This window comes from Calidris pugnax, unplaced genomic scaffold (genome assembly GCF_001431845.1).
Source record: "Calidris pugnax isolate Ruff unplaced genomic scaffold, ASM143184v1 scaffold91, whole genome shotgun sequence".
NCBI classification, from domain to species: Eukaryota; Metazoa; Chordata; class Aves; order Charadriiformes; family Scolopacidae; genus Calidris; species Calidris pugnax.
Window position 1 is genome coordinate 1,275,511 of NW_015090898.1, and position 25,486 is coordinate 1,300,996.

Consider the following 25,486-nt stretch of genomic DNA (forward strand, 5'->3'; position numbering starts at 1 on the left):
CCCCGTCGGGCCCGGTGGAGGGCTGTGGGGCAGCCGGTACGGCCGGGCAGGGCCGGTCTTGGGTCCCGGGCCGCCCGCGGTGACACACCGAGCGTGTCTACTCGGCCCCGGGGGTCCCGCTGTGCTGCCGCAGCCGCGTCTGGGGCCGCTCCGGTGTCCGGGGCCGCCGGAAGGGTGGGAGGCGGATTGTGCCGACCCTGCCCCGTGTCCCCGCAGCCCCCGCTCCCCGCCCTGGCCGTCCCTTGCCCGGCGGGAGGCCTGGACCGGGGCTGAGCCGCCTTGGCCTCCCCCCGGCCCGGCTGCCCTCGGCCGCCAGTGACCCTCGGGGTCCCTCCGGGCCGGTGGCGGGTGACAAAGCTGGTGTGCGGTTTGGGTCAAAACCACTGTCAGGATGGAGCTAAAAATCTGCATTCCCTGTGCTGTAAATGCTGGGATGGAGAGGTCTGTGGTGAAATGGGGTTCTTAGCACCGAACACAAACCTGCATCGAAACAGCTTGTTTCTGCTTTAGATAAATATGAACTGACACATCAGATGGGCTTGTTTCTGCCCACCAGCTGGGATGCAGTCGAAACCATGGGCTGCTTTGGCTGAGAACTCACACTGAGTTTTTTAGATCGGGTATATAGCCTAATTCACTGCCACAGATGGTTACAAACAGAAAATATATGGGAAAGGTTCTCTAGCAAAGTAACATCTTTAAAGTTACTAGGCTTATATTGTATTACATCTTTGCATAATATTTCATTTGGTTAGAAGTTATTTGTGTTTTCCAGTTCTGCTTGTTAAGTCTTTGGTTTTGTTTCTCCTGACAGTGACCACGTTCTTAAGCACCTTGACTCCAAAGTTCTACTTTGCCCTTACAGTGACGTCGTCTTTTATATCTGGACTGATATTTGTAAGTAGTCCACTTTTATTATTCTTTAAACAACTGTAGCACCTCTAGGATGCTTTGTTAGGGGTAAATGCTGTCGGCTGGTTTTTTGGTCAGACTCTAGAGGGTGCCTTTGTACCAGGAAGGAACTTGTTCCTGAGATGCTTTCCCAATGTATTATATGTTTTCTTTTGCTGTGTGTGTTGCACATTGGGGTGAGTCTGTGCAAATAACTTGTACCTGGTTTAGAAACTGTTTTAAGGTGGTGTGTGTCCACGTGGATGGAGATGGTGACTCTGCATGCAAATCTTTATTTTCATTATTAAAAGCTGAAGTATATGTCTTTTCTTATCAATTAAAACTATTTACCAGCATGTACAAAATTGCAAAACCTTTCTTAGATGATTATTAAAATAATGATAAAATAATGATGATGACTTAAAAAAACCAAATAAACCTTTTAATGTGTCAGAAACAACTTGTTTGCAGTAAATAACGTTGCCTGGGTTTTGATGGAAGAATTTGGGGAGGGTCATGTAAGGAGATGGATTCTGCTTGGGTCTTTTACGTGGGTTTGCTCTCAAGGAAAATAGTGGTTATTGGTCAGCCAATTTTTATAGTAGTGCTTCTTAACAAAGGATGCAGTTTGTCTAAGCATTAGTTCTTTCTGTGTGCCAATGGCAATGCCCAGAGGAGCTAATTGGGGGTGGGCAGCACAAGGGGTGCTGGGGGGACTGGGGTCTGCGGGCGCTCTTAGTAGCCGCGAAGAGAGAGGGTAATGCTTCTGACATAACATTTCTGGGAAGTGAGCCTGATTGCTGGTAACTCACCCTTCTCTTTTTGGGCTTTTCTGACTGGCAAAACTGCCTTTTTTCTGCTTTATTCTTCTAGATTATTGTTGTGAAATGAAAAAACTACACCCATCTTGCAGCTCTTGCCTCTATGCACAGTTTCCTCGCACAGGCGCTTCCTGAAAGGGCTTACAGGTTATCCCAGGGATTTGGGGAGGAAGGAACATGTTTGACTAAAATTATACTGGTTTTTTCCCAGTCTTTCATGTTATGTGGGTGATCCTGCAAGGCAAGACAGGCCAAAACATAATGAGTGTTGATTTCTATGTGGATAAGTGATAAGTTCCACCTTAAAGTCATTAGGAAGGGCATGTCCTGGCTGTAAACAGCTGGCTCTTCATCGCTTGATGTTTACGTTGGAAGGCTGTTGCCTGAGGAGATTTCTGGTGCTTTTCTCTCCCGTGACAGGTGTTCGAGTGGTGGTATTTCCGAAAATATGGCACGTCTTTCATTGAGCAGGTCTCTGTGAGTCACCTGAGGCCCCTCATCGGCGGTGTGGAGAGCAGCCCCCCAGCACCAGCCGCGTTCTCGGCGGGAGAGAGCGAGACGAGCCGGCAAAATATGCCAGGTGATCCCTAACGTTTCCCTGGAGTTTTCCCTGAGCTTCCAGGGGCAACTGGTTCACATGAGCTGGCTTTTTTAAATGGCTTTGACTCTACAGTAGTGCTTGGAGTAACGCCTACATCTTACAATGTGGGTTTTAATAAAATAAGTAATAATGTATCTTTGTGGAGAAACGCCTACATCTTACAATGTAGGTTTTTAATAAAATAAGTAATAATGTATCTTTGCTCTAAATCATTCATTATTTAAAGCATCTTTTAGAAAATATATGGAATTTCAGAATGGTTTGGGTGGGATAACAGAAGCTAAGGAATAAGAAGATCATATGGTTGTGGTCAGGTTGTATAAAAATAACATTAAGCAGAATGGTTTGGGTGGGATAGCAGAAGCTAAGGGATAAGAAGATCATATGATTGTGGTCAGGTTGTATAAAAATAACATTAAAGTAGCTTTTGAAATTAAATTGCATTTGCATTACTGCATTTTAAAGTCAAGGTAGTATTTCTCGGGCTCTTAATTCAAAAAGTACTTTTTTTTTTTTCTTTTCAGAGTGCAAAGTGTGGCGAAATCCTCTCAACCTTTTCAGAGGGGCAGAGTATAGCAGGTAGGCGTTGTTTTACTTGCCATTGCATATTTTTTTAAAATGAATCAGGAGCGTACACGTGACTTCTTTGCGGAGCTGGCTCTAGTGATATGTAATAAGCTGAGATTTGCAAGATTATAAGGGTGATTGATGCCAGTCTTATGTTTAGAAAGCACCTGTCCAAGCTTTGGCAGTTTCGATGTTAAGAATGCAAATATTACTGTAACATCATCTGGCTTTGGAGAGTAAAATAGGAGAAAAATATTCCCAGAATGACTTTCCTCCTCCTTTCAAAAACTATGAAAGTAATGATCTTCCAGCTGTTAGTGCTTTATTCGGAGCTTGAGACAGTGATTCTGAATCTAAATTCTCTTTTATTAAACTGGTGTAGCAGTGTTGTAAGTCTCCTTCTGCTATTTCATAGGAAAAGCTGCTTTTTAGGAAGCCAGTTCCCAAGGTGTTTAGAACTTTAGGGTCAAACAAGACTTTTTTTCACCCTCTGCAAGAAGCCTTCTGGCAACCTGTGCAGGTTGTGGGGCAGTAGTATGGAGAACTTCTGGTTAGTAGCTCCGGTCTGGTATTAGTAAAAATTTTCTGCAGTAGCACATAAAATCTGCCCCTTGGTATGAGGGGAGCCTCTTCCTGAAATGTCTCCCGTTACAGGTACATGTGGGTGACGGGGAAGGAGCCTCTTACATACTACGACATGAATTTGTCTGCTCAGGATCATCAGAACTTTTTTACGTGTGACACAGATGCCCTTCGGCCTTCAGATACAGGTACCACTCTCATATCCAGGAGGTGTGGAACTGTTGGGGAGTGTAAAGCAGGTATTTTTAATATATTTTGAGGTAGTACAAGTCAAGTATTGTCAAGTATTTTGTGAAACGATAGCCTTTCCTTACTGCTGAGGAGGTTTATAGATGTATGTAGTGAAAAGATGGGGTTTTTTTACCTTAAGCTTTCTCTGCTGCCTTCAGGGCTGTCAGGATCCTGACAGCCACGTTTTAAGGTCTCACACTTCTCAAATAATTAACAGTACAATATTGAAAACCTGGATTGTATTCTCAGCAGCTAAAGGACGTGGTTTCCTTTCAACCTTAGTGATGAATAGTGCGGCCTCCAGAATTTTTTTCACTCTGTTCCACATGTTTAGTGCAGAAAATGTTCCCTACCTGGTTATTATCAGGCGAGGTGTGAACTAGTGTCAGTCTGTCAGGCTTCGGAAGTGTTACTTGTCAGCTGGCTGTGACACGCTTGATATGTTTTTATTTCACGAATGGAGTGTATTGTCTCACTCCCTAAGCCAAGACTAATATTTTGTTTCCAAAAGAAAACTCAAACATTTTTCCACGTTATTCTTGCTGGACAGCAGAAGGTTTCAGTTCCAAAAGAAACATGGATGGATTCTTCAGCTTTCTTATCGTGCTTGAGATAGGCCAGATATGTAACGCCGTGACCGTAAGGGTTTGGAGTTCTTTCTGAACCAGTATTTAGTGTGAAAGCTCTCGTTGGCTCCTCATCTGACTGTGACTTTGAATTCAAGTTGTAATTCAAAGGATAGACAGATTTCAGCCTTTTTAATTGTTTCCTAGAACACTTTCTAATAAGGTGATAAATTACTATAGTAACACCTCAGGACAGGGAGCTGGAACTAGAGGATTGTTAAGGTCCTTTCCAACCCAAACTGTTCTATGATCTTGAATTGGCTTTCATGTTACGCCACTCAAATGTGATTTGTAAATTTAAAAAGAAATTGTTTAACCCCTCATGATCTGGAAGTTGTTAAATGCTTAAGTATGAAACTACACCTGTGCGAGGCGCAGCTTCTTCTGTTGCTATTTTCTTTGAAGTTCTGTTTGAAAGCTTCAATTGAAATTCTGTGCAGGTCCGTGCAAGGGCCTGTGTTTAACAGTTGCTCCTGCCAAGCTTTCAACAGGTCTTGGGAAATGTTTCCAAAAATCTGTAGCAATTTACAAATTGTCCGTCTGCCCGTTTGTCTGAGCTGTCTCTGCTTCTCAGCGCAGGAGTTCTTGGATGGTCAGTGAGTGAATCATCTCCTGCTGCTGTTGCTTTCTTCAATTCAATTAAATTTGGGGTGTAATGAGAAGTTGAGAGATTCTGCTGCTTGTGGTAGAAACTCGCATTAAAATTAAAAGACTTGTTTACTCTTCCCTGTGACAATTCCAGCCGAGAGGAATTTGCAGAGTGGAAGTGAGTGTTAGAGTTGAGGCACAAGCAGCCCCTGTTGTCCCCTGGGTGCTCGGCCACTGTCCCTGTCCCTCACCTGCCTCTCCCTGTCCCACAGTGATGCAGAAGGCCTGGCGGGAGAGGAACCCACAAGCCCGGATTAAGGCGGCGCATCAGGCGTTGGAGCTGAACAACGAGTGAGTCTGGAGCTGAAGTTCTGCTGCTGCCTTTCTGCTGGGGAAGGTTCAGTGGGGGACACGGAGCCACCATCAGAGTCTTCTTCTAGTGATTTACTTTTCTGACTGGCTTAAGGGGGACTTCTGGGGCTGTGAGAGTCGCACACGATGGGCTCAGCTGCACTGAGGTGTTGAACTGGTCTGTAAAGAATAGCTTCTATTTTCCCTTTTTCTTAGGAAAAAAATTTTATTAAATCTTTGTATCAGTAGCAATAACAGATGAGAAATTGTACTTGGACTTGAACAGTCTCAATTGGCTGTGGGATCATACGTGTTTGAGATGGTGTTGTGGTAATAACTGTATTTGGAGTTCACAGCTGCCACTCCTGTAAGGGATTTAAAAATATTCTTATAACACAAATCAAAGAATGTTGCGCACTTCTGTGATCCACTCTGTTCCGTGGTCTCATTATTTTTTTGTAAAATGTCTGCCTCCTGGTTTAAAAAAAGCAAAGCAAACCAAACGCAAGAAAATCTCTCCAGACAATTACCAGAACATTTCTAATATTTCAAGGAAAATAATTTGACTTGCTGTTACAATTCTTTCTTTCTCCAAATACGCACTTTTTCTGTAAAATGGAAAAGGTTTCTGTTTTCTTGACACTCACCATTTGAAATCAAGTCAGTCTTTTGGTGCTTTCACATTGTCAGTGCTTGGATATTAAACATAAGTGAAAACTGCCCGTTTTTAACGCTTTTAACACTTACTAGAGAATACTCAACTTTGTCCCTCAGAATAATGAGTGGTTTTCTACCTTCTTGCAGTTGTGCCACTGCCTACGTGCTCCTGGCTGAGGAAGAAGCGACGACGATTGTGGATGCTGAGAGGTATTTCAAGCAGGCACTGAAGGCAGGAGAAATGATTTACCGCAGGTCTCAGAACTGCCATTCCCAAAGCCCCCAGCACGAAGCACAGCTGAGTAAGCCCTTTTTGATTGAAGAAGCTCTTGGGTTTGTGTGAGCAGAAATGTCAAATGTGTCCATTGTGGGTTGTCTCCCTGACGTTGCCTTGCAAGGCTGGATTGGCAGAGCAGGCTGATGAAGCAATCAGTGGGTGTCAGTAGCACCTTCTTTTAGTCCACCCAGCGTTTTGGATAGAAGCAGAATATTTGTTGTTTAACCTCATGAGAAGTTGCTGGTGTTGGTGCTGATGGGCCATGGCCAGGCCAGCAGCAGTGATTGTTTTGTGCTTTTACACGGGGTTAGGAAAAAGGTGGTGGGTTTTGTGGGAGGGGAGATGAGAGAGGGAGAGCGAGGTAAGGATTGAAACTGATAGACTAACATCGTTTGTGGGAGGGGAGGTGAGAGAGGGAGAGCAAGGTAAGGATTGAAACTGATAGACTAACATCTTTGTCTTTTTATTCAGGAAGAGACACCAATGTATTGGTTTATGTGAAAAGGAGACTAGCTATGTGTGCAAGAAAGCTTGGAAGAATACGAGAAGCAGTAAAAATGATGAGAGATGTAAGTAGAAGAAAAAAGTGAGTGACTCCTGTTGTTTGCAGTCACGTTGTCTGAACTGATGGTTTAAAGTTCCTTTCTGGGCATTGTGGTGAATCCAGTTGAACTCTTTTCCAATGAGATTTGCACATCATGATTTTTTTAAGAACAAGTTTTTTTTGTTCCTACATTGAGGCTTTAAATGTTTATATTCTCTGATGGAAGGTGCTTACTGTTCTATTGTCCAGTTTGCTTCAGGCTTGACTCAATGACTAACTTGTCAAAATAGCTGAATTTATACTTCTTCATAATTTTTCTTTCACCTTTGCCAAAGCTATTCTGTATGTGCTCAGTGTGTTTCTCTTTCCTGATTTGCAGCTGATGAAAGAGTTCCCACTTCTCAGCATGCTGAATATTCATGAGAACCTGCTGGAGGCCCTGCTGGAGCTACAGGCGTACGCGGACGTCCAGGCGGTGTTGGCAAAGTACGATGGTGAGTGAGGTGTGTTGGGAGGTGTTTGTGGGCAGGGGTACAGATGGGAGGGCAGGGTGTGCCTGGCCAAAAGCTGCCCCTGGGCTCAGCTACTCAACTAATTCCCTTCATCGACAACACAGTGCAAGTCAAGGGGTTTTATTTTGAATGATGAGGTCAAATTCAGGCAAGGTAAATGGTGTACAGATTACTTCTTATGTTTGTAAATGACTTCTAATCTGTAAAGAAATCTTGGCCCTCACTTCGCTTCAATTCAAGGGTTATTTTAATTTTTTAATCTCTTCTACATTCCTGGTTATGCCTAAATGCATCAGCCTATTTCAGTCAGCACATAGCCCCCTAAGTAATGGATTTAAATAAGCTGGAAAAGGTCGTTTTCCCTTCTGTCATCTTCCAGGCTTGGCCTCATGGCTCTGTAAGACTGAGTGGGCCAGAGATTAACAAAGGGCGAGCGTGCTGCTGGCCAGAGGTCAGTGGTGGGCAAGCTTTGGGCCACAGTAGTCTGCTTTCACTTTCTATCTCAACTAATTCACTTCAGGTGTTGTGCAAGTCTTGCTACAGGTTAATAAAATACATACTTACTTTCTTACTGTCCTCAGAGTTTTGCCACCTGGATAACACCCACAGCGTTAGTGCACAAAGTGCTGCTGCCAAAACTGTCCCTTAAATCATGTTCAGACTGGAGGGACACAGAAGCAGTGTTTTGGGGCGATCCTTCCCTGCCATTGAGAGCTCGGGATGTTCTCTCCTGTGTCTCTCTTCTTTGGTGCTTCAGGGAATGGAAAGTGTGACATTCTTACCCAAACCCTCTGCCTGCTGTTGCTGGCAGCTCTGGCTGCCTGCTGCTGGGACTTCACCCTTCTTAATAATTTAACAAACCCATTTGCTCTTTTCCTGGTGCTTCTTTCTGTTAACATCAGGAATTGCGACACTTTCTTAAGAAAGTGTTGCTGATTTATTTTATTTTTTTCTGAGCATCTGGAAAAATGAGTCCAAGCTTCAGACTCGGTTGCTGATTTATTTTATTTTTTTCTGGAAAAAATCTGGAAAAATGAGTCCAAGCTTCAGACTCTGTGTAGTGCCCCTGTGTTTGGCTTGTCAGGACAGCCAGGCCTCTGGTAAGTGATGGACAAGCCCAGGGGGGGATTTACAAAAAAAGCAAGAGCCATCTGACTATACACAACGTGGTACTTGGGAATTAGACCCCAGACTTTGTCTGCTTTTAAAGTAAACTTGTACTGTGGAGTGCTAACCTTCTAATCTGTAATTGTCAGCTCGAACTTGGCCTCAGATATTCTACAAAACCTACAACTAATAGAATTTCCCCCCCTGGAACCGGAGCAGAATGGAAACTGCATTTTCATTAGAATCTGTCTACCTGTCTGTACTGTAATTTTTGGGGTCAGCTTCTTGTCAGTATTGTGTAAAACTGTGTTCATGTACAGCTGCAAAATTAGGTAAAGATTAGCAGCTTATTTTAAACCTTTGTGAGTTAATAAAAACTGTGAAATTAGGTAAAGATTAGAAGCTTATTTTAAACCTTTGTGAGTTAATAAAGGAGAAACACATTGTTCTCAAGTGTGTATTTATACGTGTATTTCTCTTTGAATTCAATTTCAATGTCTTGGTATATACATTGTTCTTAAGTGTGTATTTATACATGTATTTCTCTTTGAATTCTTTGAATTCAATTTCAATGTCTTGGTATGTTTAGAAGAAAAAAATTACTCTTTACCACCTACCTATAACTCTGTGTTTTTAATCTGAGACTGACTGGGGAAAGAAGACCATATAGAGAAATTCAGTTTCTAATCATAACTGAAAAGTTCCAGGTGTTACATTCAGTGTCTGCCCCGGTAAAAATCTTTAAGCTCAAAGGATGTTAACATGTTTGTCTTGCCTTAGAATCTTACACCTTAATTACTTTATTTTATCATAGATATCAGTCTTCCAAAATCAGCAGCAATATGTTACACGGCAGCCCTCTTAAAAGCCAGAGCTGTTTCGGAGAGGTAAGCATGGACTTGGGTGAAACCAGGGCTTTGGTGCTTGTCTGGGGGTATGTTGTAAAATATGAACTAAAAAGATCTAAATCCAATATGTAGCAGTTACACTCAGCTTGCTCTTAGAAATGTATTTATATATGTGTGTGTGTAGTTAAACATAAAGTTTTGTTTAAGCATCCATAGAATTAATGCAGGTGAGGATGTTTTTCAGGAGGTCGTGTTTGCACTTGTGCTTTTGTCTAAAATTTGTTTCCAGTGTCGTGCTTGGGGATGGTCAACAGTTCTTTGTTTTGTGGGCAGGATGTTTGTGGTAGTTGGTGTTGGCATTTCCCTCAGGCTCTGGGCTGTCCCCAGGTGATGCTGTGATGCTGTGACACAACTTTGTCACTTGGGTGTGATGACAGTCAAGATACCTAAATTAACATGAACATTTATCTTCTGGAAGTGTTTGTTTATCTTTCTTGACAAATCAGTGAATTTTTAATGAACTCCAAGCTCGCACTGCAAACAAACACCTGGTTAGAGTTTATTAGTTCCTTTTGCTCACAGGGGTTTTCTCTCCAGGTTCTCCCCAGAAACTGCCTCCAAACGAGGGCTCAGCACAGCAGAGATTAACGCTGTGGAAGCGATTCACAGAGCTGTGGAGTTCAACCCTCATGTTCCAAAGGTGAGAGTAGTTTATTTCCTATTGGGCCACTTTTTTTTTATTGTCTTCTGAAAGAAGCTGTGTTATGTTACCATCTGTTATTTGAGGCTTTCTCACCCCCTGTTTTCTTGAAGGTGCTTGTAGCTCCAGCTGTTGAGTTGTTAAACGCACTGGTATTTGTGTGGTAAGAGTGGTGGCCAGAGTTAGTTGTTTGCAATAGGTGATGTTTAAACTGTTTTTGCTGTTTTTTTAAAAAAAATTAAACTCAAAATTTTCTAACTCATTAGGAAATCCAGTAATGTATTAACAAAGGGGAACCCTTTGTTGGGGAAGGGTAAGCAGTAATAAATATAAATTTAGATATTTAAAATCTCTGAAGCCAAATTAAGTTCTCTGAACAATAACCACTCACAGGATACTGAGCCTCCTGCATCGAAACTTTCAGCGATGAGCAAAAATATCATGGTGGGTTTTTTTTATTAGCCTAAAATTGTAGCTCATTGATATTGTAGCTGCAGCATGCAGAAATATTTCTGTATATTCCACAAGAATTTTTTTTTTTTTTGCCTAAATGAAGATGTGCTTTTTTACCTGATGTTTTGTGTTGGAAAATCCCAATTTAAGAGTCTTACACACAGATGAGTTCCACTTCCCCTGGGAGTGTGGGCTGTGTGCTCTGGGCTGGGCTCTTCCTTCAGCAGGTGGAACAGCAGCATCGACCTCTGTGTGACTGAAGAGTTATGTCTCAAATGCTCATTTGTGTTTCACAATTACAGATTTTGGAGTAGTCTGTATAAACGTGGGTGCTTTTTGTTTGTGCTTTCAGTATTTACTAGAAATGAAAAGCTTGGTGCTGCCTCCAGAGCACATCCTGAAGCGAGGGGACAGCGAGGCAGTGGCCTACGCCTTTTTCCACCTCCAGCACTGGAAGAGGATCGAAGGGGCTCTCAATCTGCTGCACTGTACCTGGGAAGGCAGTGAGTATCTCCTTGGTTTAGGTTTTTTTTTTGTACAGTAGCCTCATCTCTGCCTTTCTTCACCCCAGACACCGTTGGTTCTCTCTGTGAGAAGCCAGTCCTTGGTTTAGATACAGATCTAATGTCGCCCACTCTTTTTTCCAGCATTTAGGATGATCCCGTACCCGTTAGAGAAAGGTCATCTCTTCTATCCCTACCCGAGCTGCACAGAAACAGCAGACAGAGAGCTCTTGCCAAGTAAGTGGTTTCTAAGCAGTGATGATAATCAAACACAAGCTAAGGACGTGCAGTTTGTGGTATTCTCTGTTTACCTTCCTGTGATATTTTAGTTTGGGCTTCCTGCGGAGGGGGCTCAGCTGGTCCTGGATGTCCCTCCCAAACGCTCCCAAAGCACTGGGTGTGTGTGGTAAAACTTTTGCTGGATCCTGCAGTAGCAGGAGCCCTTCAGAGATGAAGTCTGTGTGTGGTACGTGCAGACTAAGTTTGGCCAGCTCTGACAACAGCAAATGGACCAGTTCTTTGCTCCTTTTAGAAGCAGCCATGGATTTGACTGCTGTTGTAGAGAAGCTGTTTCCTTTTGGTGAGGAATAAATGTGTGGTTCCAGTCCTGCAGATGGGTATCCCACAGAACCTGTGGATCCTACAGGGAATCCTTGGTTAATCTATTGTGTATCGCTTTCTGTCATTAATTTGTCTGCTGGACACTGTGCTTCCTGGAACTTTTTATCCGTGTAGGTGTTTTTATGGATTTATACTAACACTTGATGCTGAAAAGTAAATTATCTCCAACTGCTCAGATTACTTTATGCAATTATGAGCCTACGTATTTTTTTTTTCTTTAGATAAGGCAAACAAACTAAGCCACTTGGGCCCATGCTCATCATATTTGGGAAAATAGCATTAATTTAGGTTAGAATTGGACTGTTAATTGTGCACGTTAGTCCTTTGGGGGGGAACTTCTACATCATGAAGAAATGCAAGTCCCATGGGACTGGAAAGTGCTACTGCAAAAACCCCATCAGACCCACTGCGACCACAGCTGTGGAAAGGAAAACTACGCAGAGGGGTTTCTATTTAAAAGCCTGAAGTTATATTTAAAGTGTGTAATTTAAATTTTCCCCTAGACTGCTTTAAATTACTCATTTCTCACTTATGCAGGATATTGCACAAGGAATTCCTCGGTTAGCAACTAACCCTAAATTGTAGACTTCCCAGCATAATTAAACACCAACACATGCAGATATTTCAACACGATCACTCACGCATTCCTGTTATGTTTTAAATATAAAACTACCCATAAATAAAATCATCTTAACACTTTTATTGCAGTACTTCCTCAAGAAATCTTGACACTTAATTCTTTAAAATTTATCTATTTAAAATAGTGTTGGCCAAATTAATGGTTCAAAAATCCTGTAATGTTCTAAAGAGTAACAATTCCCAAATGGCTCGGAACGTACAGAATTATCTGTAGTTGTCCTTGGCTATTTTGTGTTTGATCTTAATTTCGCAGTGTAGGAAAAACTAGTGTAAAAAGAATTGTTCCTTTTTTTTTTTAATACTTTTGAGACCTTCCCAAAGTTGTATTGTTCAATGTTTTAACAGTCAGGTGAGTTTCTGCACAGCGTGAGGGGCTGAGGGTGTTCGGTGGCAGGGAGCGGGGAGCGTAGCAATGGGCAGGGCTGGGGGCACGGGGGGGAAAGTGGGGAATTTAAGGGATAACATTGAGCATCTCTTCTGGCTGCTAGGCACGGGACTCCAAAAGGTCTGCCTCCTTGTGCTCCGAAGTCAGAGACCTAAAATCCAAACAAAACCCTAGCACTTTGCTGTTAACGAGTCCCAAGAGCACAAGGTGCCTCGGCTGGATGTGCTGTCACAGTGATAACTTCCTTTGTGCCAGCATCAGACACAGTAACTGAGAGGGTGAAGTGTCTCTTTCCCCCTCAGGCTTCAGTTCAAAAGCCAAAAAGTACAAGTTTAAGATGAAAAAATTCAGTAAAAGTGAATATAATCATATTTCTTGTTTTCCAAAGAACTTAATTTGCGGTGCTTTTGTTCGATTGTAAAAGCAGCTTGTGGAGAAGTGTGACTGTTAACAAGTCCCAAGAGCACAAGGTGCCTCCGCTGGGCGTGCTGTCACAGCGATAACACCCTTTGTGCCAGCATCAGACACAGTACCCGAGAGGGTGAAGTGTCTCTTTCCTCCTCAGGCTTCAGTGCACTGCTCATCAAAAGCCAAAAAGTACAAGTTTAAGATGAAAAAATTCAGTAAAAGTGAATATAATCATATTTCTTGTTTTCCAAAGAACTTAATTTGCGGTGCTTTTGTTCGATTGTAAAAGCAGCTTGTGGAGAAGTGTGCAACCCTTTCGTAATGACTTAACGTCTGTAGAAACTATTTTGGTTTCTTTGTTTAAAACCCCTTTAAAATCATTGGGTAAGAGTCAGAGCTTCAGGTACTTGGCACCAGTAAGTAATTGTGTGTTCACCAGCCGGGCCCTGGGGTGAGTAACCGCCCGCAGTGTCCCCAGCGCTGAAAGCTCCAGCCCTTGGCCCGTCCCACCCCCCACCTCGGGTCTTGTTACCACAGATTGGAAATTGCAAGGAGCTGCTACAGACAGAATTTATAACCCAGTCCCGGTGCTGTTTTCTTTGAGGTCTGCTCTGTCAGCTGCTCCCAACAACGTCCTGCAGCCCAGTGCCCAGAGCTCCTGGGGGAGCGGGACGGAGAGAGAAGGGGGTGGTGGCTTTGTAACCTGCTGGGTACCAAAAACTAAGCCTGATGAAATGCTTCAAAAATAAAGCCTGTGCAAGTGAAAAAGATGACTGGGAAGAGAAAGATGTAATTATTAATAACGAAGAAAAGCATTTGATGTAGGGGAGAATTTTTTGAGAAGTTGAAGCGCTGGGACCCGAGGTGCTGCACAATAGTCTGAGTCCGTGCTTACTCCTCCTGGAAGTCTAGAACTGAGTAACAGACTGTGTAAATCATTCAGAAAACTGTCCTGAGTTATCAATGCCAACGTTCTTCATTATTTTTCCCTTTCAGCATTTCACGAAGTCTCCGTTTACCCACAGAAGGAGCTGCCCTTTTTCATCCACTTCACAGCGGGACTGTGTTCCTTCTCGGCGATGCTCGCCCTCCTCACGCACCAGTTCCCTGAGCTGATGGTCGTCTTTACTAAAGCTGTAAGTGTTGTCCCTGTCCTGGGGGATAGAATCATAGGATCATAGAATTGCCCAGGCTGGCAGGGACCTCCAAAGGCCATCTAGTCCCACCCCCCCGCAGTCAGCAGGGACACCCCCAACTAGACCAGGTTGCCCAGGGCCTCGTCGAGCCTCTCCTTGAATATCTCCAGGGAAGGGGCCTCAACCACCTCCCTGGGCAACCTGTTCCAGTGCTCCACCACCCTCACAGTGAAGAACCCTCTCCTCATCTCCAATCTAAATCTGTTCCCCTCCAGCTTGAAGCCATTGCCCCTCGTCCTGTCACTGCAGGCCTTTCTAAACAGGCTCTCCCCAGCCTTCCTGCAGGCTCCCTTCAGGTACTGGAAGGCTGCTATTAGGTCTCCCCGGAGCCTCCTCTTCTCCAGGCTGAACAACCCCAGCTCCCTCAGCCTGTCCTCGTAGCAGAGGTGCTCCATCCCCCTGATCATCCTCGTGGCCCTCCTCTGGACCCTCTCCATCAGGTCCATGTCCTTCTTATATTGAGGGCTCCAGACCTGCACACAATACTCCAGGTGAGGTCTCACCAGAGCAAAGTGGCAGAATCCCCTCTCTGGACCTGCTGGCAACGCATCTTTTGATGCAGCCCAGGATGCGATCTCTGGGAGTCGTGAGGTCCATGGTGAAGTAGGCTCCAGTTGGTTTCATGCTTGTGGGGCATGAATTACTTTATGTATATGAATTATTTTATCTCCCTTTGTGTGGATTTGGGCTCTGAGCTGTGGATCTGCTGCAGTAAAGAGCTCTGTGCTCTCAAGGAGTCCTTTATTCCAGCTTTGCTGCTCAGATGCAGGGTGGATGGTGTCCTGCTCTCCTGGTGTAACGCAGCTGGTAACAGACCCAGGACCTGAGCCTTTTTTCTGAAGAATACTTTGTTCCTGAAAGTGTGTGTTGCCAGCGGTTCAGGTCTGTGGTGCCCAAGTCAGGGCTGAGCGTGGGGCCTCATTTCCACCCAGTTCTGTTGATCTTTCTGTTGGAAAATGTAGCTGGACACGCCAGTGACAAATTTCAGTGCTGCTCATAATTGGCTGGGTTCACAGTAACTAGGGGCTAACTATCTGCTTGATTAATTCTGCAAGGATTGCATTAGCAAAGTTGTATGATTTCCAAAGAGATACAAGGTCAAATGTTATGCTAACAAAGAATTGCTTGGTGAAGTTCTCTCTGCTGGGTTTCTTGAACCAAAAAAAGACTTTGGAGGAGTTAGTTGGCTTTGCATAATGGCATTTTGAATGTCAAGTGACATGTCCAAATGTGGGGAAAAAAAACCTCCCAGGGTTTGGTCATTGGGCAGGGCGTTTGTTTTGTGGAGGGAGGGATGGATCGTGGCTGTTTGGCCGCAGGGATGAGGGAGCTGCACCAGTGTCCCCATGTCATCCCACCAACCAAGGCCTGGTGGGGCAGACCCAGGCAGAGGGTTCCTGGGCTCTCGTGCTGCCTTAATACTGGCAAAAGTGGAAATTGGGGGTTGAGATGAACAGATGAAGTGAATTCTGTATTAATCTAAGAGTTGAGAAGGAAATACCATCATCCACTATTCTGCTGCTTAGATAGAATTGTTCTTAACACCCAATCATACTCTAATGACTGATAGTCTTCCTTGTTTTAATGATTAAATTATTGTACTCTTGATCCCATTCCTGATGTTTTCAGGCACATTCAGAAAACTCGTAAGAAACAATGATATAAAATAAAAAACTAACACTTCTGATTTTATTCATGTATTGCTTCAGCATTTTAGCTAGAGATAATGCTGTGGTGGCAGCTAACACTTCATAGAGCATTATCTCCTTGGTTCTGGAGGTACGTGGCAGCACAAGTTGAATTTTCATACAGAAAGTGGAAGTTTACCTTCTATTTAATGACACCTACCTCTGCACCCAAGAATACTGTAATAAAACAATCATTATCTGCTGTATCTAGTCTTAATCTGCAGGTAGTTCCACTGCCCTAAGCTTTTAAAAGGAATTTTTTTTCCCATGTTTTTAATTATTTTGGGTAGTTTTTCATGATACTGTCTTTTAGGTTATTAAATGTAGTAATTTAAGATAATAAAGTTCGGGAGTGCTTTGGTTTTAACCGAAAAAGCAATACAAAATATATTTCTGATAAATTGTTGAATTTCCGACAAATCTAGACGACAGTTTTAGGAATGACACCTGGAGAATGTCGTGTCTGTGGAATGTTCCTGTGTAAATCTCCAAGTGATTTCAGCATTAGACTCCTTAGATTGCATTTCAGTTGCTTCTTCATCAAACTGTAGGCTCCAGCCATTGAACGTGGAGCGAGCTGCGTGGCTCCGGAGGGCTGTAAGAAGTTGAATACCTTTCTATTGACTTGAAAAAGTCTGAGTTTACATATTTTCATTTGTTAGTGCTTGAGTTTGTTTCCTCCATAATAAATCACTGGGTAAACCTTGGCAAATTGCTAAAAATATTCCAAGTGGCCAAAAATCACAGCGAAGCGTTTGCTGGTTCCAATGTACACAGTGTAATACTCTGCGGACAGAGGCCGAGCGCTGGCGGCGGCTGCTCTAGGGGTGGTGGCAGTCTGGGGGTGGTGACAGTCTGAGGATGGTGACAGTCCCGGGGTGGTGACCATCCTGCCCCCCACGCTCTCTGGCCCCAGGACCAGGCGCCAGAGGGATTTTCCTTGTCCTGCCCAGGCAGAGGGTTTGCAGGTACCGGGGCCTGGTGCTGGCAGACGTGCATCACGCTCAGGGCTGCAGTTACAGCCAACTGGGGCTTGTTCTTTCTCTTGCAACTTGGACTTTTAAGGGCCACAAAGCTGGTGAGGGGTCTGGAGAATAAGTCTTATGAGGAGAGGCTGAGGGAACTGGGGTTATTCAGCCTGGAGAAGAGGAGGCTGAGGGGAGACCTTATTGCTCTCTCCAACTCCCTGAAAGGAGGGTGTAGAGAGGTGGGGGTCGGTCTCTTCTCTCAAGTCACAGGCGACAGGACAAGAGGAAATGGCCTCAAGTTGTGCCAGGGGAGGTTCAGGCTGGATATTAGGAAAATTTTTTTCACTGAAAGGGTTCTCAGCCACTGGACTGGGCTGCCCAGGGAGGTGGTTGAGGCCCCATCCCTGGAGGTGTTCAAAAGCCGGGTTGATGTAGAGCTGGGAGGTCTGGTTTAGTGATGATGCTCCTTGTTTGTTGTGTGAGTGTTTATTTTTGTCAAAATTAGGTTGACGGTTGGACAAGATGATCTTTAAGGTCCCTTCCAACCTAGAAGATTCTGTGATTCTGTGACTTTTGATGTCTCTTGCCCAAGGGGCGAGGTGTGTTGGGTGAGGACAGGGTCCAGGCGATGGCAGGGACCCCAACCAACACCCTCACCCTGTGCCTTGCAGTGGGTGAGAGTTCAGCATTGCTCTCTGTCTCCTCTTGATTTCTGTGATCATCAGAGAGAGCTCTGCTTCTTGGGTAGCTGCTCTTCCCAATGTTCTTGGTGTGACAGAAGGGAGGAGGCAGGGTGGCAGCAGTCTGTGCAGCTCACCGAGCAGGCTGAGAAATGCTCTGTTAATAAAACAGCTTCTGTTGACACTGCAGACAAAAGGCTCTGACCATTTCTCCGTGGAGAATGAATTTTTATTTTTTAGCAGGTACAAAGGTGGAGAACGGGGTAGCCCTGTGTCACCCTGGGATGAAGGGATGTTGCACAATTCCTTCTGTAGGGGCTTGGGAAGGCTCTGAGGAGTTGGCCTTTGAGAAAATGAGAGCTGCAGAGTGAGAGAAGGCACTGTAAATGGTCTGCTCAGAACAACCAACATTTTCAACTTCCAACAAACCAATCTCTTTTTTAAAGTCTGAACCTTGTGCTGCAGGAACAGAGCAATATTGGTTAAAGTACTGAGAAAATCCTGCAGCAATTGGGGGTTGAGATGAACAGATGAAGTGAATTCTGTATTAATCTAAGAGTTGAGAAGGAAATACCATCATCCACTATTCTGCTGCTTAGATAGAATTGTTCTTAACACCCAATCATACTCTAATGACTGATAGTCTTCCTTGTTTTAATGATTAAATTATTGTACTCTTGATCCCATTCCTGATGTTTTCAGGCACATTCAGAAAACTCGTAAGAAACAATGATATAAAATAAAAAACTAACACTTCTGATTTTATTCATGTATTGCTTCAGCATTTTAGCTAGAGATAATGCTGTGGTGGCAGCTAACACTTCATAGAGCATTATCTCCTTGGTTCTGGAGGTACGTGGCAGCACAAGTTGAATTTTCATACAGAAAGTGGAAGTTTACTTTCTATTTAATGACACCTACCTCTGCACCCAAGAATACTGTAATAAAACAATTATTATCTGCTGTATCTACTGTTAATCTGCAGGTAGTTCCACTGCCCTAAGCTTTTAAAAGGACTTTTTTTTCCCATGTTTTTAATTATTTTGGGTAGTTTTTCATGATACTGTGTTTTAAGTTATTAAATGTAGTCATTTAAGATAATAAAGTTCGGGAGTGCTTTGGTTTTAACCGAAAAAGCAATACAAAATATATTTCTGATAAATTGTTGAATTTCCGACAAACCTAGATGACAGTTTTAGGAATGACAACTGGAGAATGTCGTGTCTGTGGAATGTTCCTGTGTAAATCTCCAAGTGATTTCAGCATTAGACTCCTTAGATTGCATTTCAGTTGCTTCTTCATCAAACTGTAGTCTCCAGCCATTGAACGTGGAGCGAGCTGCGTGGCTCCGGAGGGCTGTAAGAAGTTGAATACCTTTCTATTGACTTGAAAAAGTCTGAGTTTACATATTTTCATTTGTTAGTGCTTGAGTTTGTTTCCTCCATAATAAATCACTGGGTAAACCTTGGCAAATTGCTAAAAATATTCCAAGTGGCCAAAAATCACAGCGAAGCGTTTGCTGGTTCCAATGTACACAGTGTAATACTCTGCGGACAGAGGCCGAGCGCTGGCGGCGGCTGCACCGGGGTGGTGGCAGTCTGGGGGTGGTGGCAGTCTGGGGGTGGTGGCAGTCCCGGGGTGGTGACCGTCCTGCCCCCCACGCTCTCTGGCCCCAGGACCAGGCGCCAGAGGGATTTTCCTTGTCCTGCCCAGGCAAAGGGTTTGCAGGCACCAGGGACTGGTGCTGGCAGACGTGCATCACGCTCAGGGCTGCAGTTACAGCCAACTGGGGCTTGTTCTTTCTCTTGCAACTTGGACTTTTAAGGGCCACAAAGCTGGTGAGGGGTCTGGAGAATAAGTCTTACGAGGAGAGGCTGAGGGAGCTGGGATTATTCAGCCTGGAGAAGAGGAGGCTGAGGGGAGACCTTATTGCTCTCTACAACTACCTGAAAGGAGGGTGTAGAGAGGTGGGGGTTGGTCTCTTTTCTCAAGTCACAGGTGACAGGACAAGAGGAAATGGCCTCAAGTTGCGCCAGGGGAGGTTCAGGCTGGATATTAGGAAACATTTTGTCACTGAAGGGGTTCTCAGCCATTGGACTGGGCTGCCCAGGGAGGTGGTTGAGGCCCCATCCCTGGAGGTGTTCAAAAGAGGGGTTGATGTAGTGCTGGGAGGTCTGGTTTAGTGATGATGCTCCTTGTTTGTTGTGTGGGTGTTTATTTTTGTCAAAATCAGGTTGACGCTTGGACAAGATGATCTTTAAGGTCCCTTCCAACCCAGAAGATTCTGTGATTCTGTGACTTTTGATGTCTCTTGCCCAAGGGGCGAGGTGTGTTGGGTGAGGACAGGGTCCAGGCGATGGCAGGGACCCCAACCAACACCCTCACCCTGTGCCTTGCAGTGGGTGAGAGTTCAGCATTGCTCTCTGTCTCCTCTTGATTTCTCATCTCGTGGAGGATTGTTCTGTGATCATCAGAGAGAGCTCTGCTTCTTGGGTAGCTGCTCTTCCCAATGTTCTTGGTGTGACAGAAGGGAGGAGGCAGGGGAAGGGGTAGCAGATGTCTGTGCAGCTCACCAAGCAGGCTGAGAAATGCTCTGTTAATAAAACAGCTTCTGTTGACACTGCAGACAAAAGGCTCTGACTATTTCTCCGTGGAGAATGAATTTTTATTTTTTAACAGTTACAAAGGTGGAGAACAGGGTAGCCCTGTGTCACCCTGGGATGAAGGGATGTTGCACAATTCCTTCTGTAGGGGCTTGGGAAGGCTCTGAGGAGTTGGCCTTTGAGAAAACGAGAGCTGCAGAGGGAGAGAAGGCGCTGTAAATGGTCTGCTCAGAACAACCAACATTTTCAACTTCCAACAAACCAATCCCTTTTTTAAAGTCTGAACCTTGTGCAGCAGGAACAGAGCGGTGTTGGTTAAAGTACTGAGAAAATCCTGCAGCAACGTTCCTGCTGAATCCCACTGAAAACAACTGCCTCCTTCAGGGAACTGGCCAAAATCCTGAGACAGCCCGTGTTCCAGAGCATTCTGATATGGATCACTTGGTATTTTCACAACAAAGAAAGAAGTCATGGGACTTAAATTAAAAATTGGCTAATTTTTATGATTGCAAGATTGGGAGAAAACATCATTTCTCCTTCTGGTTGTTCTGCAGCTCCCTGCTGGAGGATTCTTTGCGGCTTTGCTGATAGCAGCTCCGGAGAGACAGAAAATAGGACTGAGCAGAGCCCCTCTGGCAAGTCCTGCTTTCTGTGACACTCTGCTGTGCTTTCTGAGCAAATCCCCCTACCACTTTCCCCAAAGCTCATTAAGTGAGACTGGAGAATTAACTTTTTAGCCAGCTGCTGAACTTTTCATATTTATAAACACTTGAGTCTTTTGCTTATCTAAGAGAAAATGTGTATAGTTTGGAGATGTGCACTTCCCTGCCAATGTGTAACGAGTGGTTCTACACTTCAGAGAAAAAAAAAAAAAGCCTGAAGTTTCCTGTCACAGCTGAGTGTCGATGCCAAGGGCAAAGGTTTCTTGCCTTGTTAATCTACATCTTAACTCATGACCGGGGTGGTGGCAGTCTGGGGGTGGTGGCAGTTCTAGGGGTGGTGGCAGTCTGGGGGTGGTGACAGTCTGAGGATGGTGACAGTCCCGGGGTGGTGACCATCCTGCCCCCCACGCTCTCTGGCCCCAGGACCCGGGGTGGTGACCGTCCTGCCCCCCACGCTCTCTGGCCCCAGGACTGTAAGAAACAATGATGTGAAATATAAAACTAACACTTCTGATTTTATTCATATATTGCTTCAGCATTTTAACTAGATACAATGCTGTGGTAGCAGCTAATGCTTTATAGAGGATTATCTCCTGGGTTCTGGAGGTACGTGGCAGCACAAGTTGAATTTTCATACAGAAAGTGGAAGTTTACCTTCTATTTAATGACACCTACCTCTGCACCCAAGAATACTGTAATAAAACAATCATTATCTGCTGTATCTAGTCTTAATCTGCAGGTAGTTCCACTGCCCTAAGCTTTTAAAAGGAATTTTTTTTCCCATGTTTTTAATTATTTTGGGTAGTTTTTCATGATACTGTCTTTTAGGTTATTAAATGTAGTAATTTAAGATAATAAAGTTCGGGAGTGCTTTGGTTTTAACCGAAAAAGCAATACAAAATATATTTCTGATAAATTGTTGAATTTCCGACAAATCTAGACGACAGTTTTAGGAATGACACCTGGAGAATGTCGTGTCTGTGGAATGTTCCTGTGTAAATCTCCAAGTGATTTCAGCATTAGACTCCTTAGATTGCATTTCAGTTGCTTCTTCATCAAACTGTAGGCTCCAGCCATTGAACGTGGAGCGAGCTGCGTGGCTCCGGAGGGCTGTAAGAAGTTGAATACCTTTCTATTGACTTGAAAAAGTCTGAGTTTACATATTTTCATTTGTTAGTGCTTGAGTTTGTTTCCTCCATAATAAATCACTGGGTAAACCTTGGCAAATTGCTAAAAATATTCCAAGTGGCCAAAAATCACAGCGAAGCGTTTGCTGGTTCCAATGTACACAGTGTAATACTCTGCGGACAGAGGCCGAGCGCTGGCGGCGGCTGCTCTAGGGGTGGTGGCAGTCTGGGGGTGGTGACAGTCTGAGGATGGTGACAGTCCCGGGGTGGTGACCATCCTGCCCCCCACGCTCTCTGGCCCCAGGACCAGGCGCCAGAGGGATTTTCCTTGTCCTGCCCAGGCAAAGGGTTTGCAGGCACCAGGGACTGGTGCTGGCAGACGTGCATCACGCTCAGGGCTGCAGTTACAGCCAACTGGGGCTTGTTCTTTCTCTTGCAACTTGGACTTTTAAGGGCCACAAAGCTGGTGAGGGGTCTGGAGAATAAGTCTTACGAGGAGAGGCTGAGGGAGCTGGGATTAGTCAGCCTGGAGAAGAGGAGGCTGAGGGGAGACCTTATTGCTCTCTCCAACTCCCTGAAAGGAGGGTGTAGAGAGGTGGGGGTCGGTCTCTTCTCTCAAGTCACAGGCGACAGGACAAGAGGAAATGGCCTCAAGTTGTGCCAGGGGAGGTTCAGGCTGGATATTAGGAAAATTTTTTTCACTGAAAGGGTTCTCAGCCACTGGACTGGGCTGCCCAGGGAGGTGGTTGAGGCCCCATCCCTGGAGGTGTTCAAAAGAGGGGTTGATGTAGTGCTGGGAGGGCTGGTTTAGTGATGATGCTCCTTGTTTGTTGTGTGGGTGTTTATTTTTGTCAAAATCAGGTTGACGCTTGGACAAGATGATCTTTAAGGTCCCTTCCAACCCAGAAGATTCTGTGATTCTGTGACTTTTGATGTCTCTTGCCCAAGGGGCGAGGTGTGTTGGGTGAGGACAGGGTCCAGGCGATGGCAGGGACCCCAACCAACACCCTCACCCTGTGCCTTGCAGTGGGTGAGAGTTCAGCATTGCTCTCTGTCTCCTCTTGATTTCTGTGATCATCAGAGAGAGCTCTGCTTCTTGGGTAGCTGCTCTTCCCAATGTTCTTGGTGTGACAGAAGGGAGGAGGCAGGGTGGCAGCAGTCTGTGCAGCTCACCGAGCAGGCTGAGAAATGCTCTGTTAATAAAACGAAGGGGTAGCAGATGTCTGTGCAGCTCACCAAGCAGGCTGAGAAATGCTCTGTTAATAAAACAGCTTCTGTTGACACTGCAGACAAAAGGCTCTGACTATTTCTCCGTGGAGAATGAATTTTTATTTTTTAGCAGGTACAAAGGTGGAGAACGGGGTAGCCCTGTGTCACCCTGGGATGAAGGGATGTTGCACAATTCCTTCTGTAGGGGCTTGGGAAGGCTCTGAGGAGTTGGCCTTTGAGAAAATGAGAGCTGCAGAGTGAGAGAAGGCACTGTAAATGGTCTGCTCAGAACAACCAACATTTTCAACTTCCAACAAACCAATCTCTTTTTTAAAGTCTGAACCTTGTGCAGCAGGAACAGAGCGGTGTTGGTTAAAGTACTGAGAAAATCCTGCAGCAACGTTCCTGCTGAATCCCACTGAAAACAACTGCCTCCTTCAGGGAACTGGCCAAAATCCTGAGACAGCCCGTGTTCCAGAGCATTCTGATATGGATCACTTGGTATTTTCACAACAAAGAAAGAAGTCATGGGACTTAAATTAAAAATTGGCTAATTTTTATGATTGCAAGATTGGGAGAAAACATCATTTCTCCTTCTGGTTGTTCTGCAGCTCCCTGCTGGAGGATTCTTTGCGGCTTTGCTGATAGCAGCCCCGGAGAGACAGAAAATAGGACTGAGCAGAGCCCCTCTGGCAAGTCCTGCTTTCTGTGACACTCTGCTGTGCTTTCTGAGCAAATCCCCCTACCACTTTCCCCAAAGCTCATTAAGTGAGACTGGAGAATTAACTTTTTAGCCAGCTGCTGAACTTTTCATATTTATAAACACTTGAGTCTTTTGCTTATCTAAGAGAAAATGTGTATAGTTTGGAGATGTGCACTTCCCTGCCAATGTGTAACGAGTGGTTCTACACTTCAGAGAAAAAAAAAAAAAGCCTGAAGTTTCCTGTCACAGCTGAGTGTCGATGCCAAGGGCAAAGGTTTCTTGCCTTGTTAATCTACATCTTAACTCATGCACTTAATGGGAAGGTGCCACACGCAAACAGGCAGGGAAGGAGCTGGCTGCGAGGAAAAGCTCCTGCGCCGCTGCGAATGTTATGTTTTAAAAGCCTTTTTAATGTAATATTTGAGGTTATGATAGAAGCCAGGAGGGCCAAAGTAAAACCCTCAAAGTAAATGAGTCCTGTCATTGCTGCCTGGTGAGCTGGAGGGTTTGCACGAGGATAACCCGGGTCCCAGCACCTGGGGGATGGGGCTGAGGAGGTGCAGGGGAGTTTGCACTGTTTGTTTCAGCCCTAATCTTTATTTCTAGAGCTCTTTAGATGGCACCTAGAGTGTGGGTCCTGTCTGGAAGCACGGGCTGGTCTTGGTGGATGGTCTGTTCAGTTTTCACACCTTTGAGTTGATGACCTATAAATAATCCCTGTCTGAATACACGGGGAAAATGCGCTCCCCTCCTCGCCAGTCGGTTCAAGCAGTGCTGGGGGCAGCTGAAGGAGCTGTGGCACGGGGAAATGTCACCATTGCCCCTGCCTGGGTGCTGTGGCACAGGGGAATGCCATCCCTAATGCCCCTGGGTGCTGTGGCACAGGGAAATGCCACCCTTACCCCCCTCTTCTGCCCCTGCCCAGGTGCTGCGGGTGCTGTGGCCGGTGAGTGCTCCCAGTGTTCTGGCCTCCAGCTGAGGGGACACGCCATGGGACACGGGGGTGAGTGGACAAGGCTGGAGCTGTGGCTTCCAGAGAGTTTTTCTGTGTGTCTTGGCTAATATTTAAAGTTTACTACAAGCCTGTTTTGTGGCATCAACATTGAGGGGAGGGCACAGGGTGGGGTTTTATTCATAACCTGAGCCTGTAAAAGGATGTCGGTTCTGAAACCGGTCTCACTTTTTGTTGTTTTCTGTGCCTTCCAGTGCTTTGGGACTCTTCTTTCACCCTTCAGCTTTGTTATGGAAAACACTGAGGTCCTCCTGCTGCCCTGTCTCTGGCATCAGCAGACCCCACTGTGACTGGAGCAGGATTTCCACCCTGGTTTGATTTCACCATTCTCACGAGCCTCACCCCTGGTGTTTTGCTCAGCCCTAGACGTGGGGACAAGGACAAAAGCTGTGGGGGGCTGTGGCAGGCTTCCATGGTGGTAAAGGTGCTTAACATACAAATTTCTTCTCTGGCCTTAGTCTGTAATCATCTAAAAAAATAGTTTTCGGTTGAGCAATACCTTATTGCTGTCTTCATCACTTCTACGACTGGAAGCGAATACTTCCTCTGAAGAAAGGAGAGGACACACACTGAGCAGATGTTTGGAATATTGATGCTTCCTTCTCAGCTGCAGATGCTCCAGATAATTGGCTTAGAGTTAATTTTATAAACCTTTTTCAAAATATTTGTTAACAGCAAAGTATGGTTCTCGGTTCTGCTTTCTTGATTAAAAAGGTTGCTTCCTAA

At 44.9% G+C, this 25,486-nt stretch overlaps 1 protein-coding gene across 1 annotated transcript; it reads left to right on the top strand.

The window, feature by feature from the left end:
• The first annotated feature begins 63 nt into the window (after positions 1–63).
• ST7L (suppression of tumorigenicity 7 like) lies at positions 64–25,486 on the top strand. The gene is made up of 16 exons (XM_014948551.1): positions 64–441; positions 815–897; positions 2,133–2,292; positions 2,838–2,892; positions 3,535–3,650; positions 5,180–5,258; positions 6,063–6,217; positions 6,664–6,761; positions 7,116–7,230; positions 9,170–9,242; positions 9,801–9,903; positions 10,709–10,859; positions 11,004–11,096; positions 13,909–14,048; positions 24,674–24,751; positions 24,955–25,486. The coding sequence occupies exons 1-15, from the start codon at positions 426–428 to the stop codon at positions 24,725–24,727; spliced, it is 1,491 nt and encodes a 496-aa protein (XP_014804037.1). The 5' UTR covers positions 64–425; the 3' UTR covers positions 24,728–24,751; positions 24,955–25,486.

What these genes read in the sequence shown, in the direction of transcription:
- ST7L (XM_014948551.1), top strand. An exon ending in GCCAGAGCTGTTTCGGAGAG is followed by an intron (nt 9,243 to 9,800) that starts GTAAGCATGGAC and finishes TTTTCTCTCCAG; the next exon opens with GTTCTCCCCAGAAACTGCCT. An exon ending in AGACAGAGAGCTCTTGCCAA is followed by an intron (nt 11,097 to 13,908) that starts GTAAGTGGTTTC and finishes TTTCCCTTTCAG; the next exon opens with CATTTCACGAAGTCTCCGTT.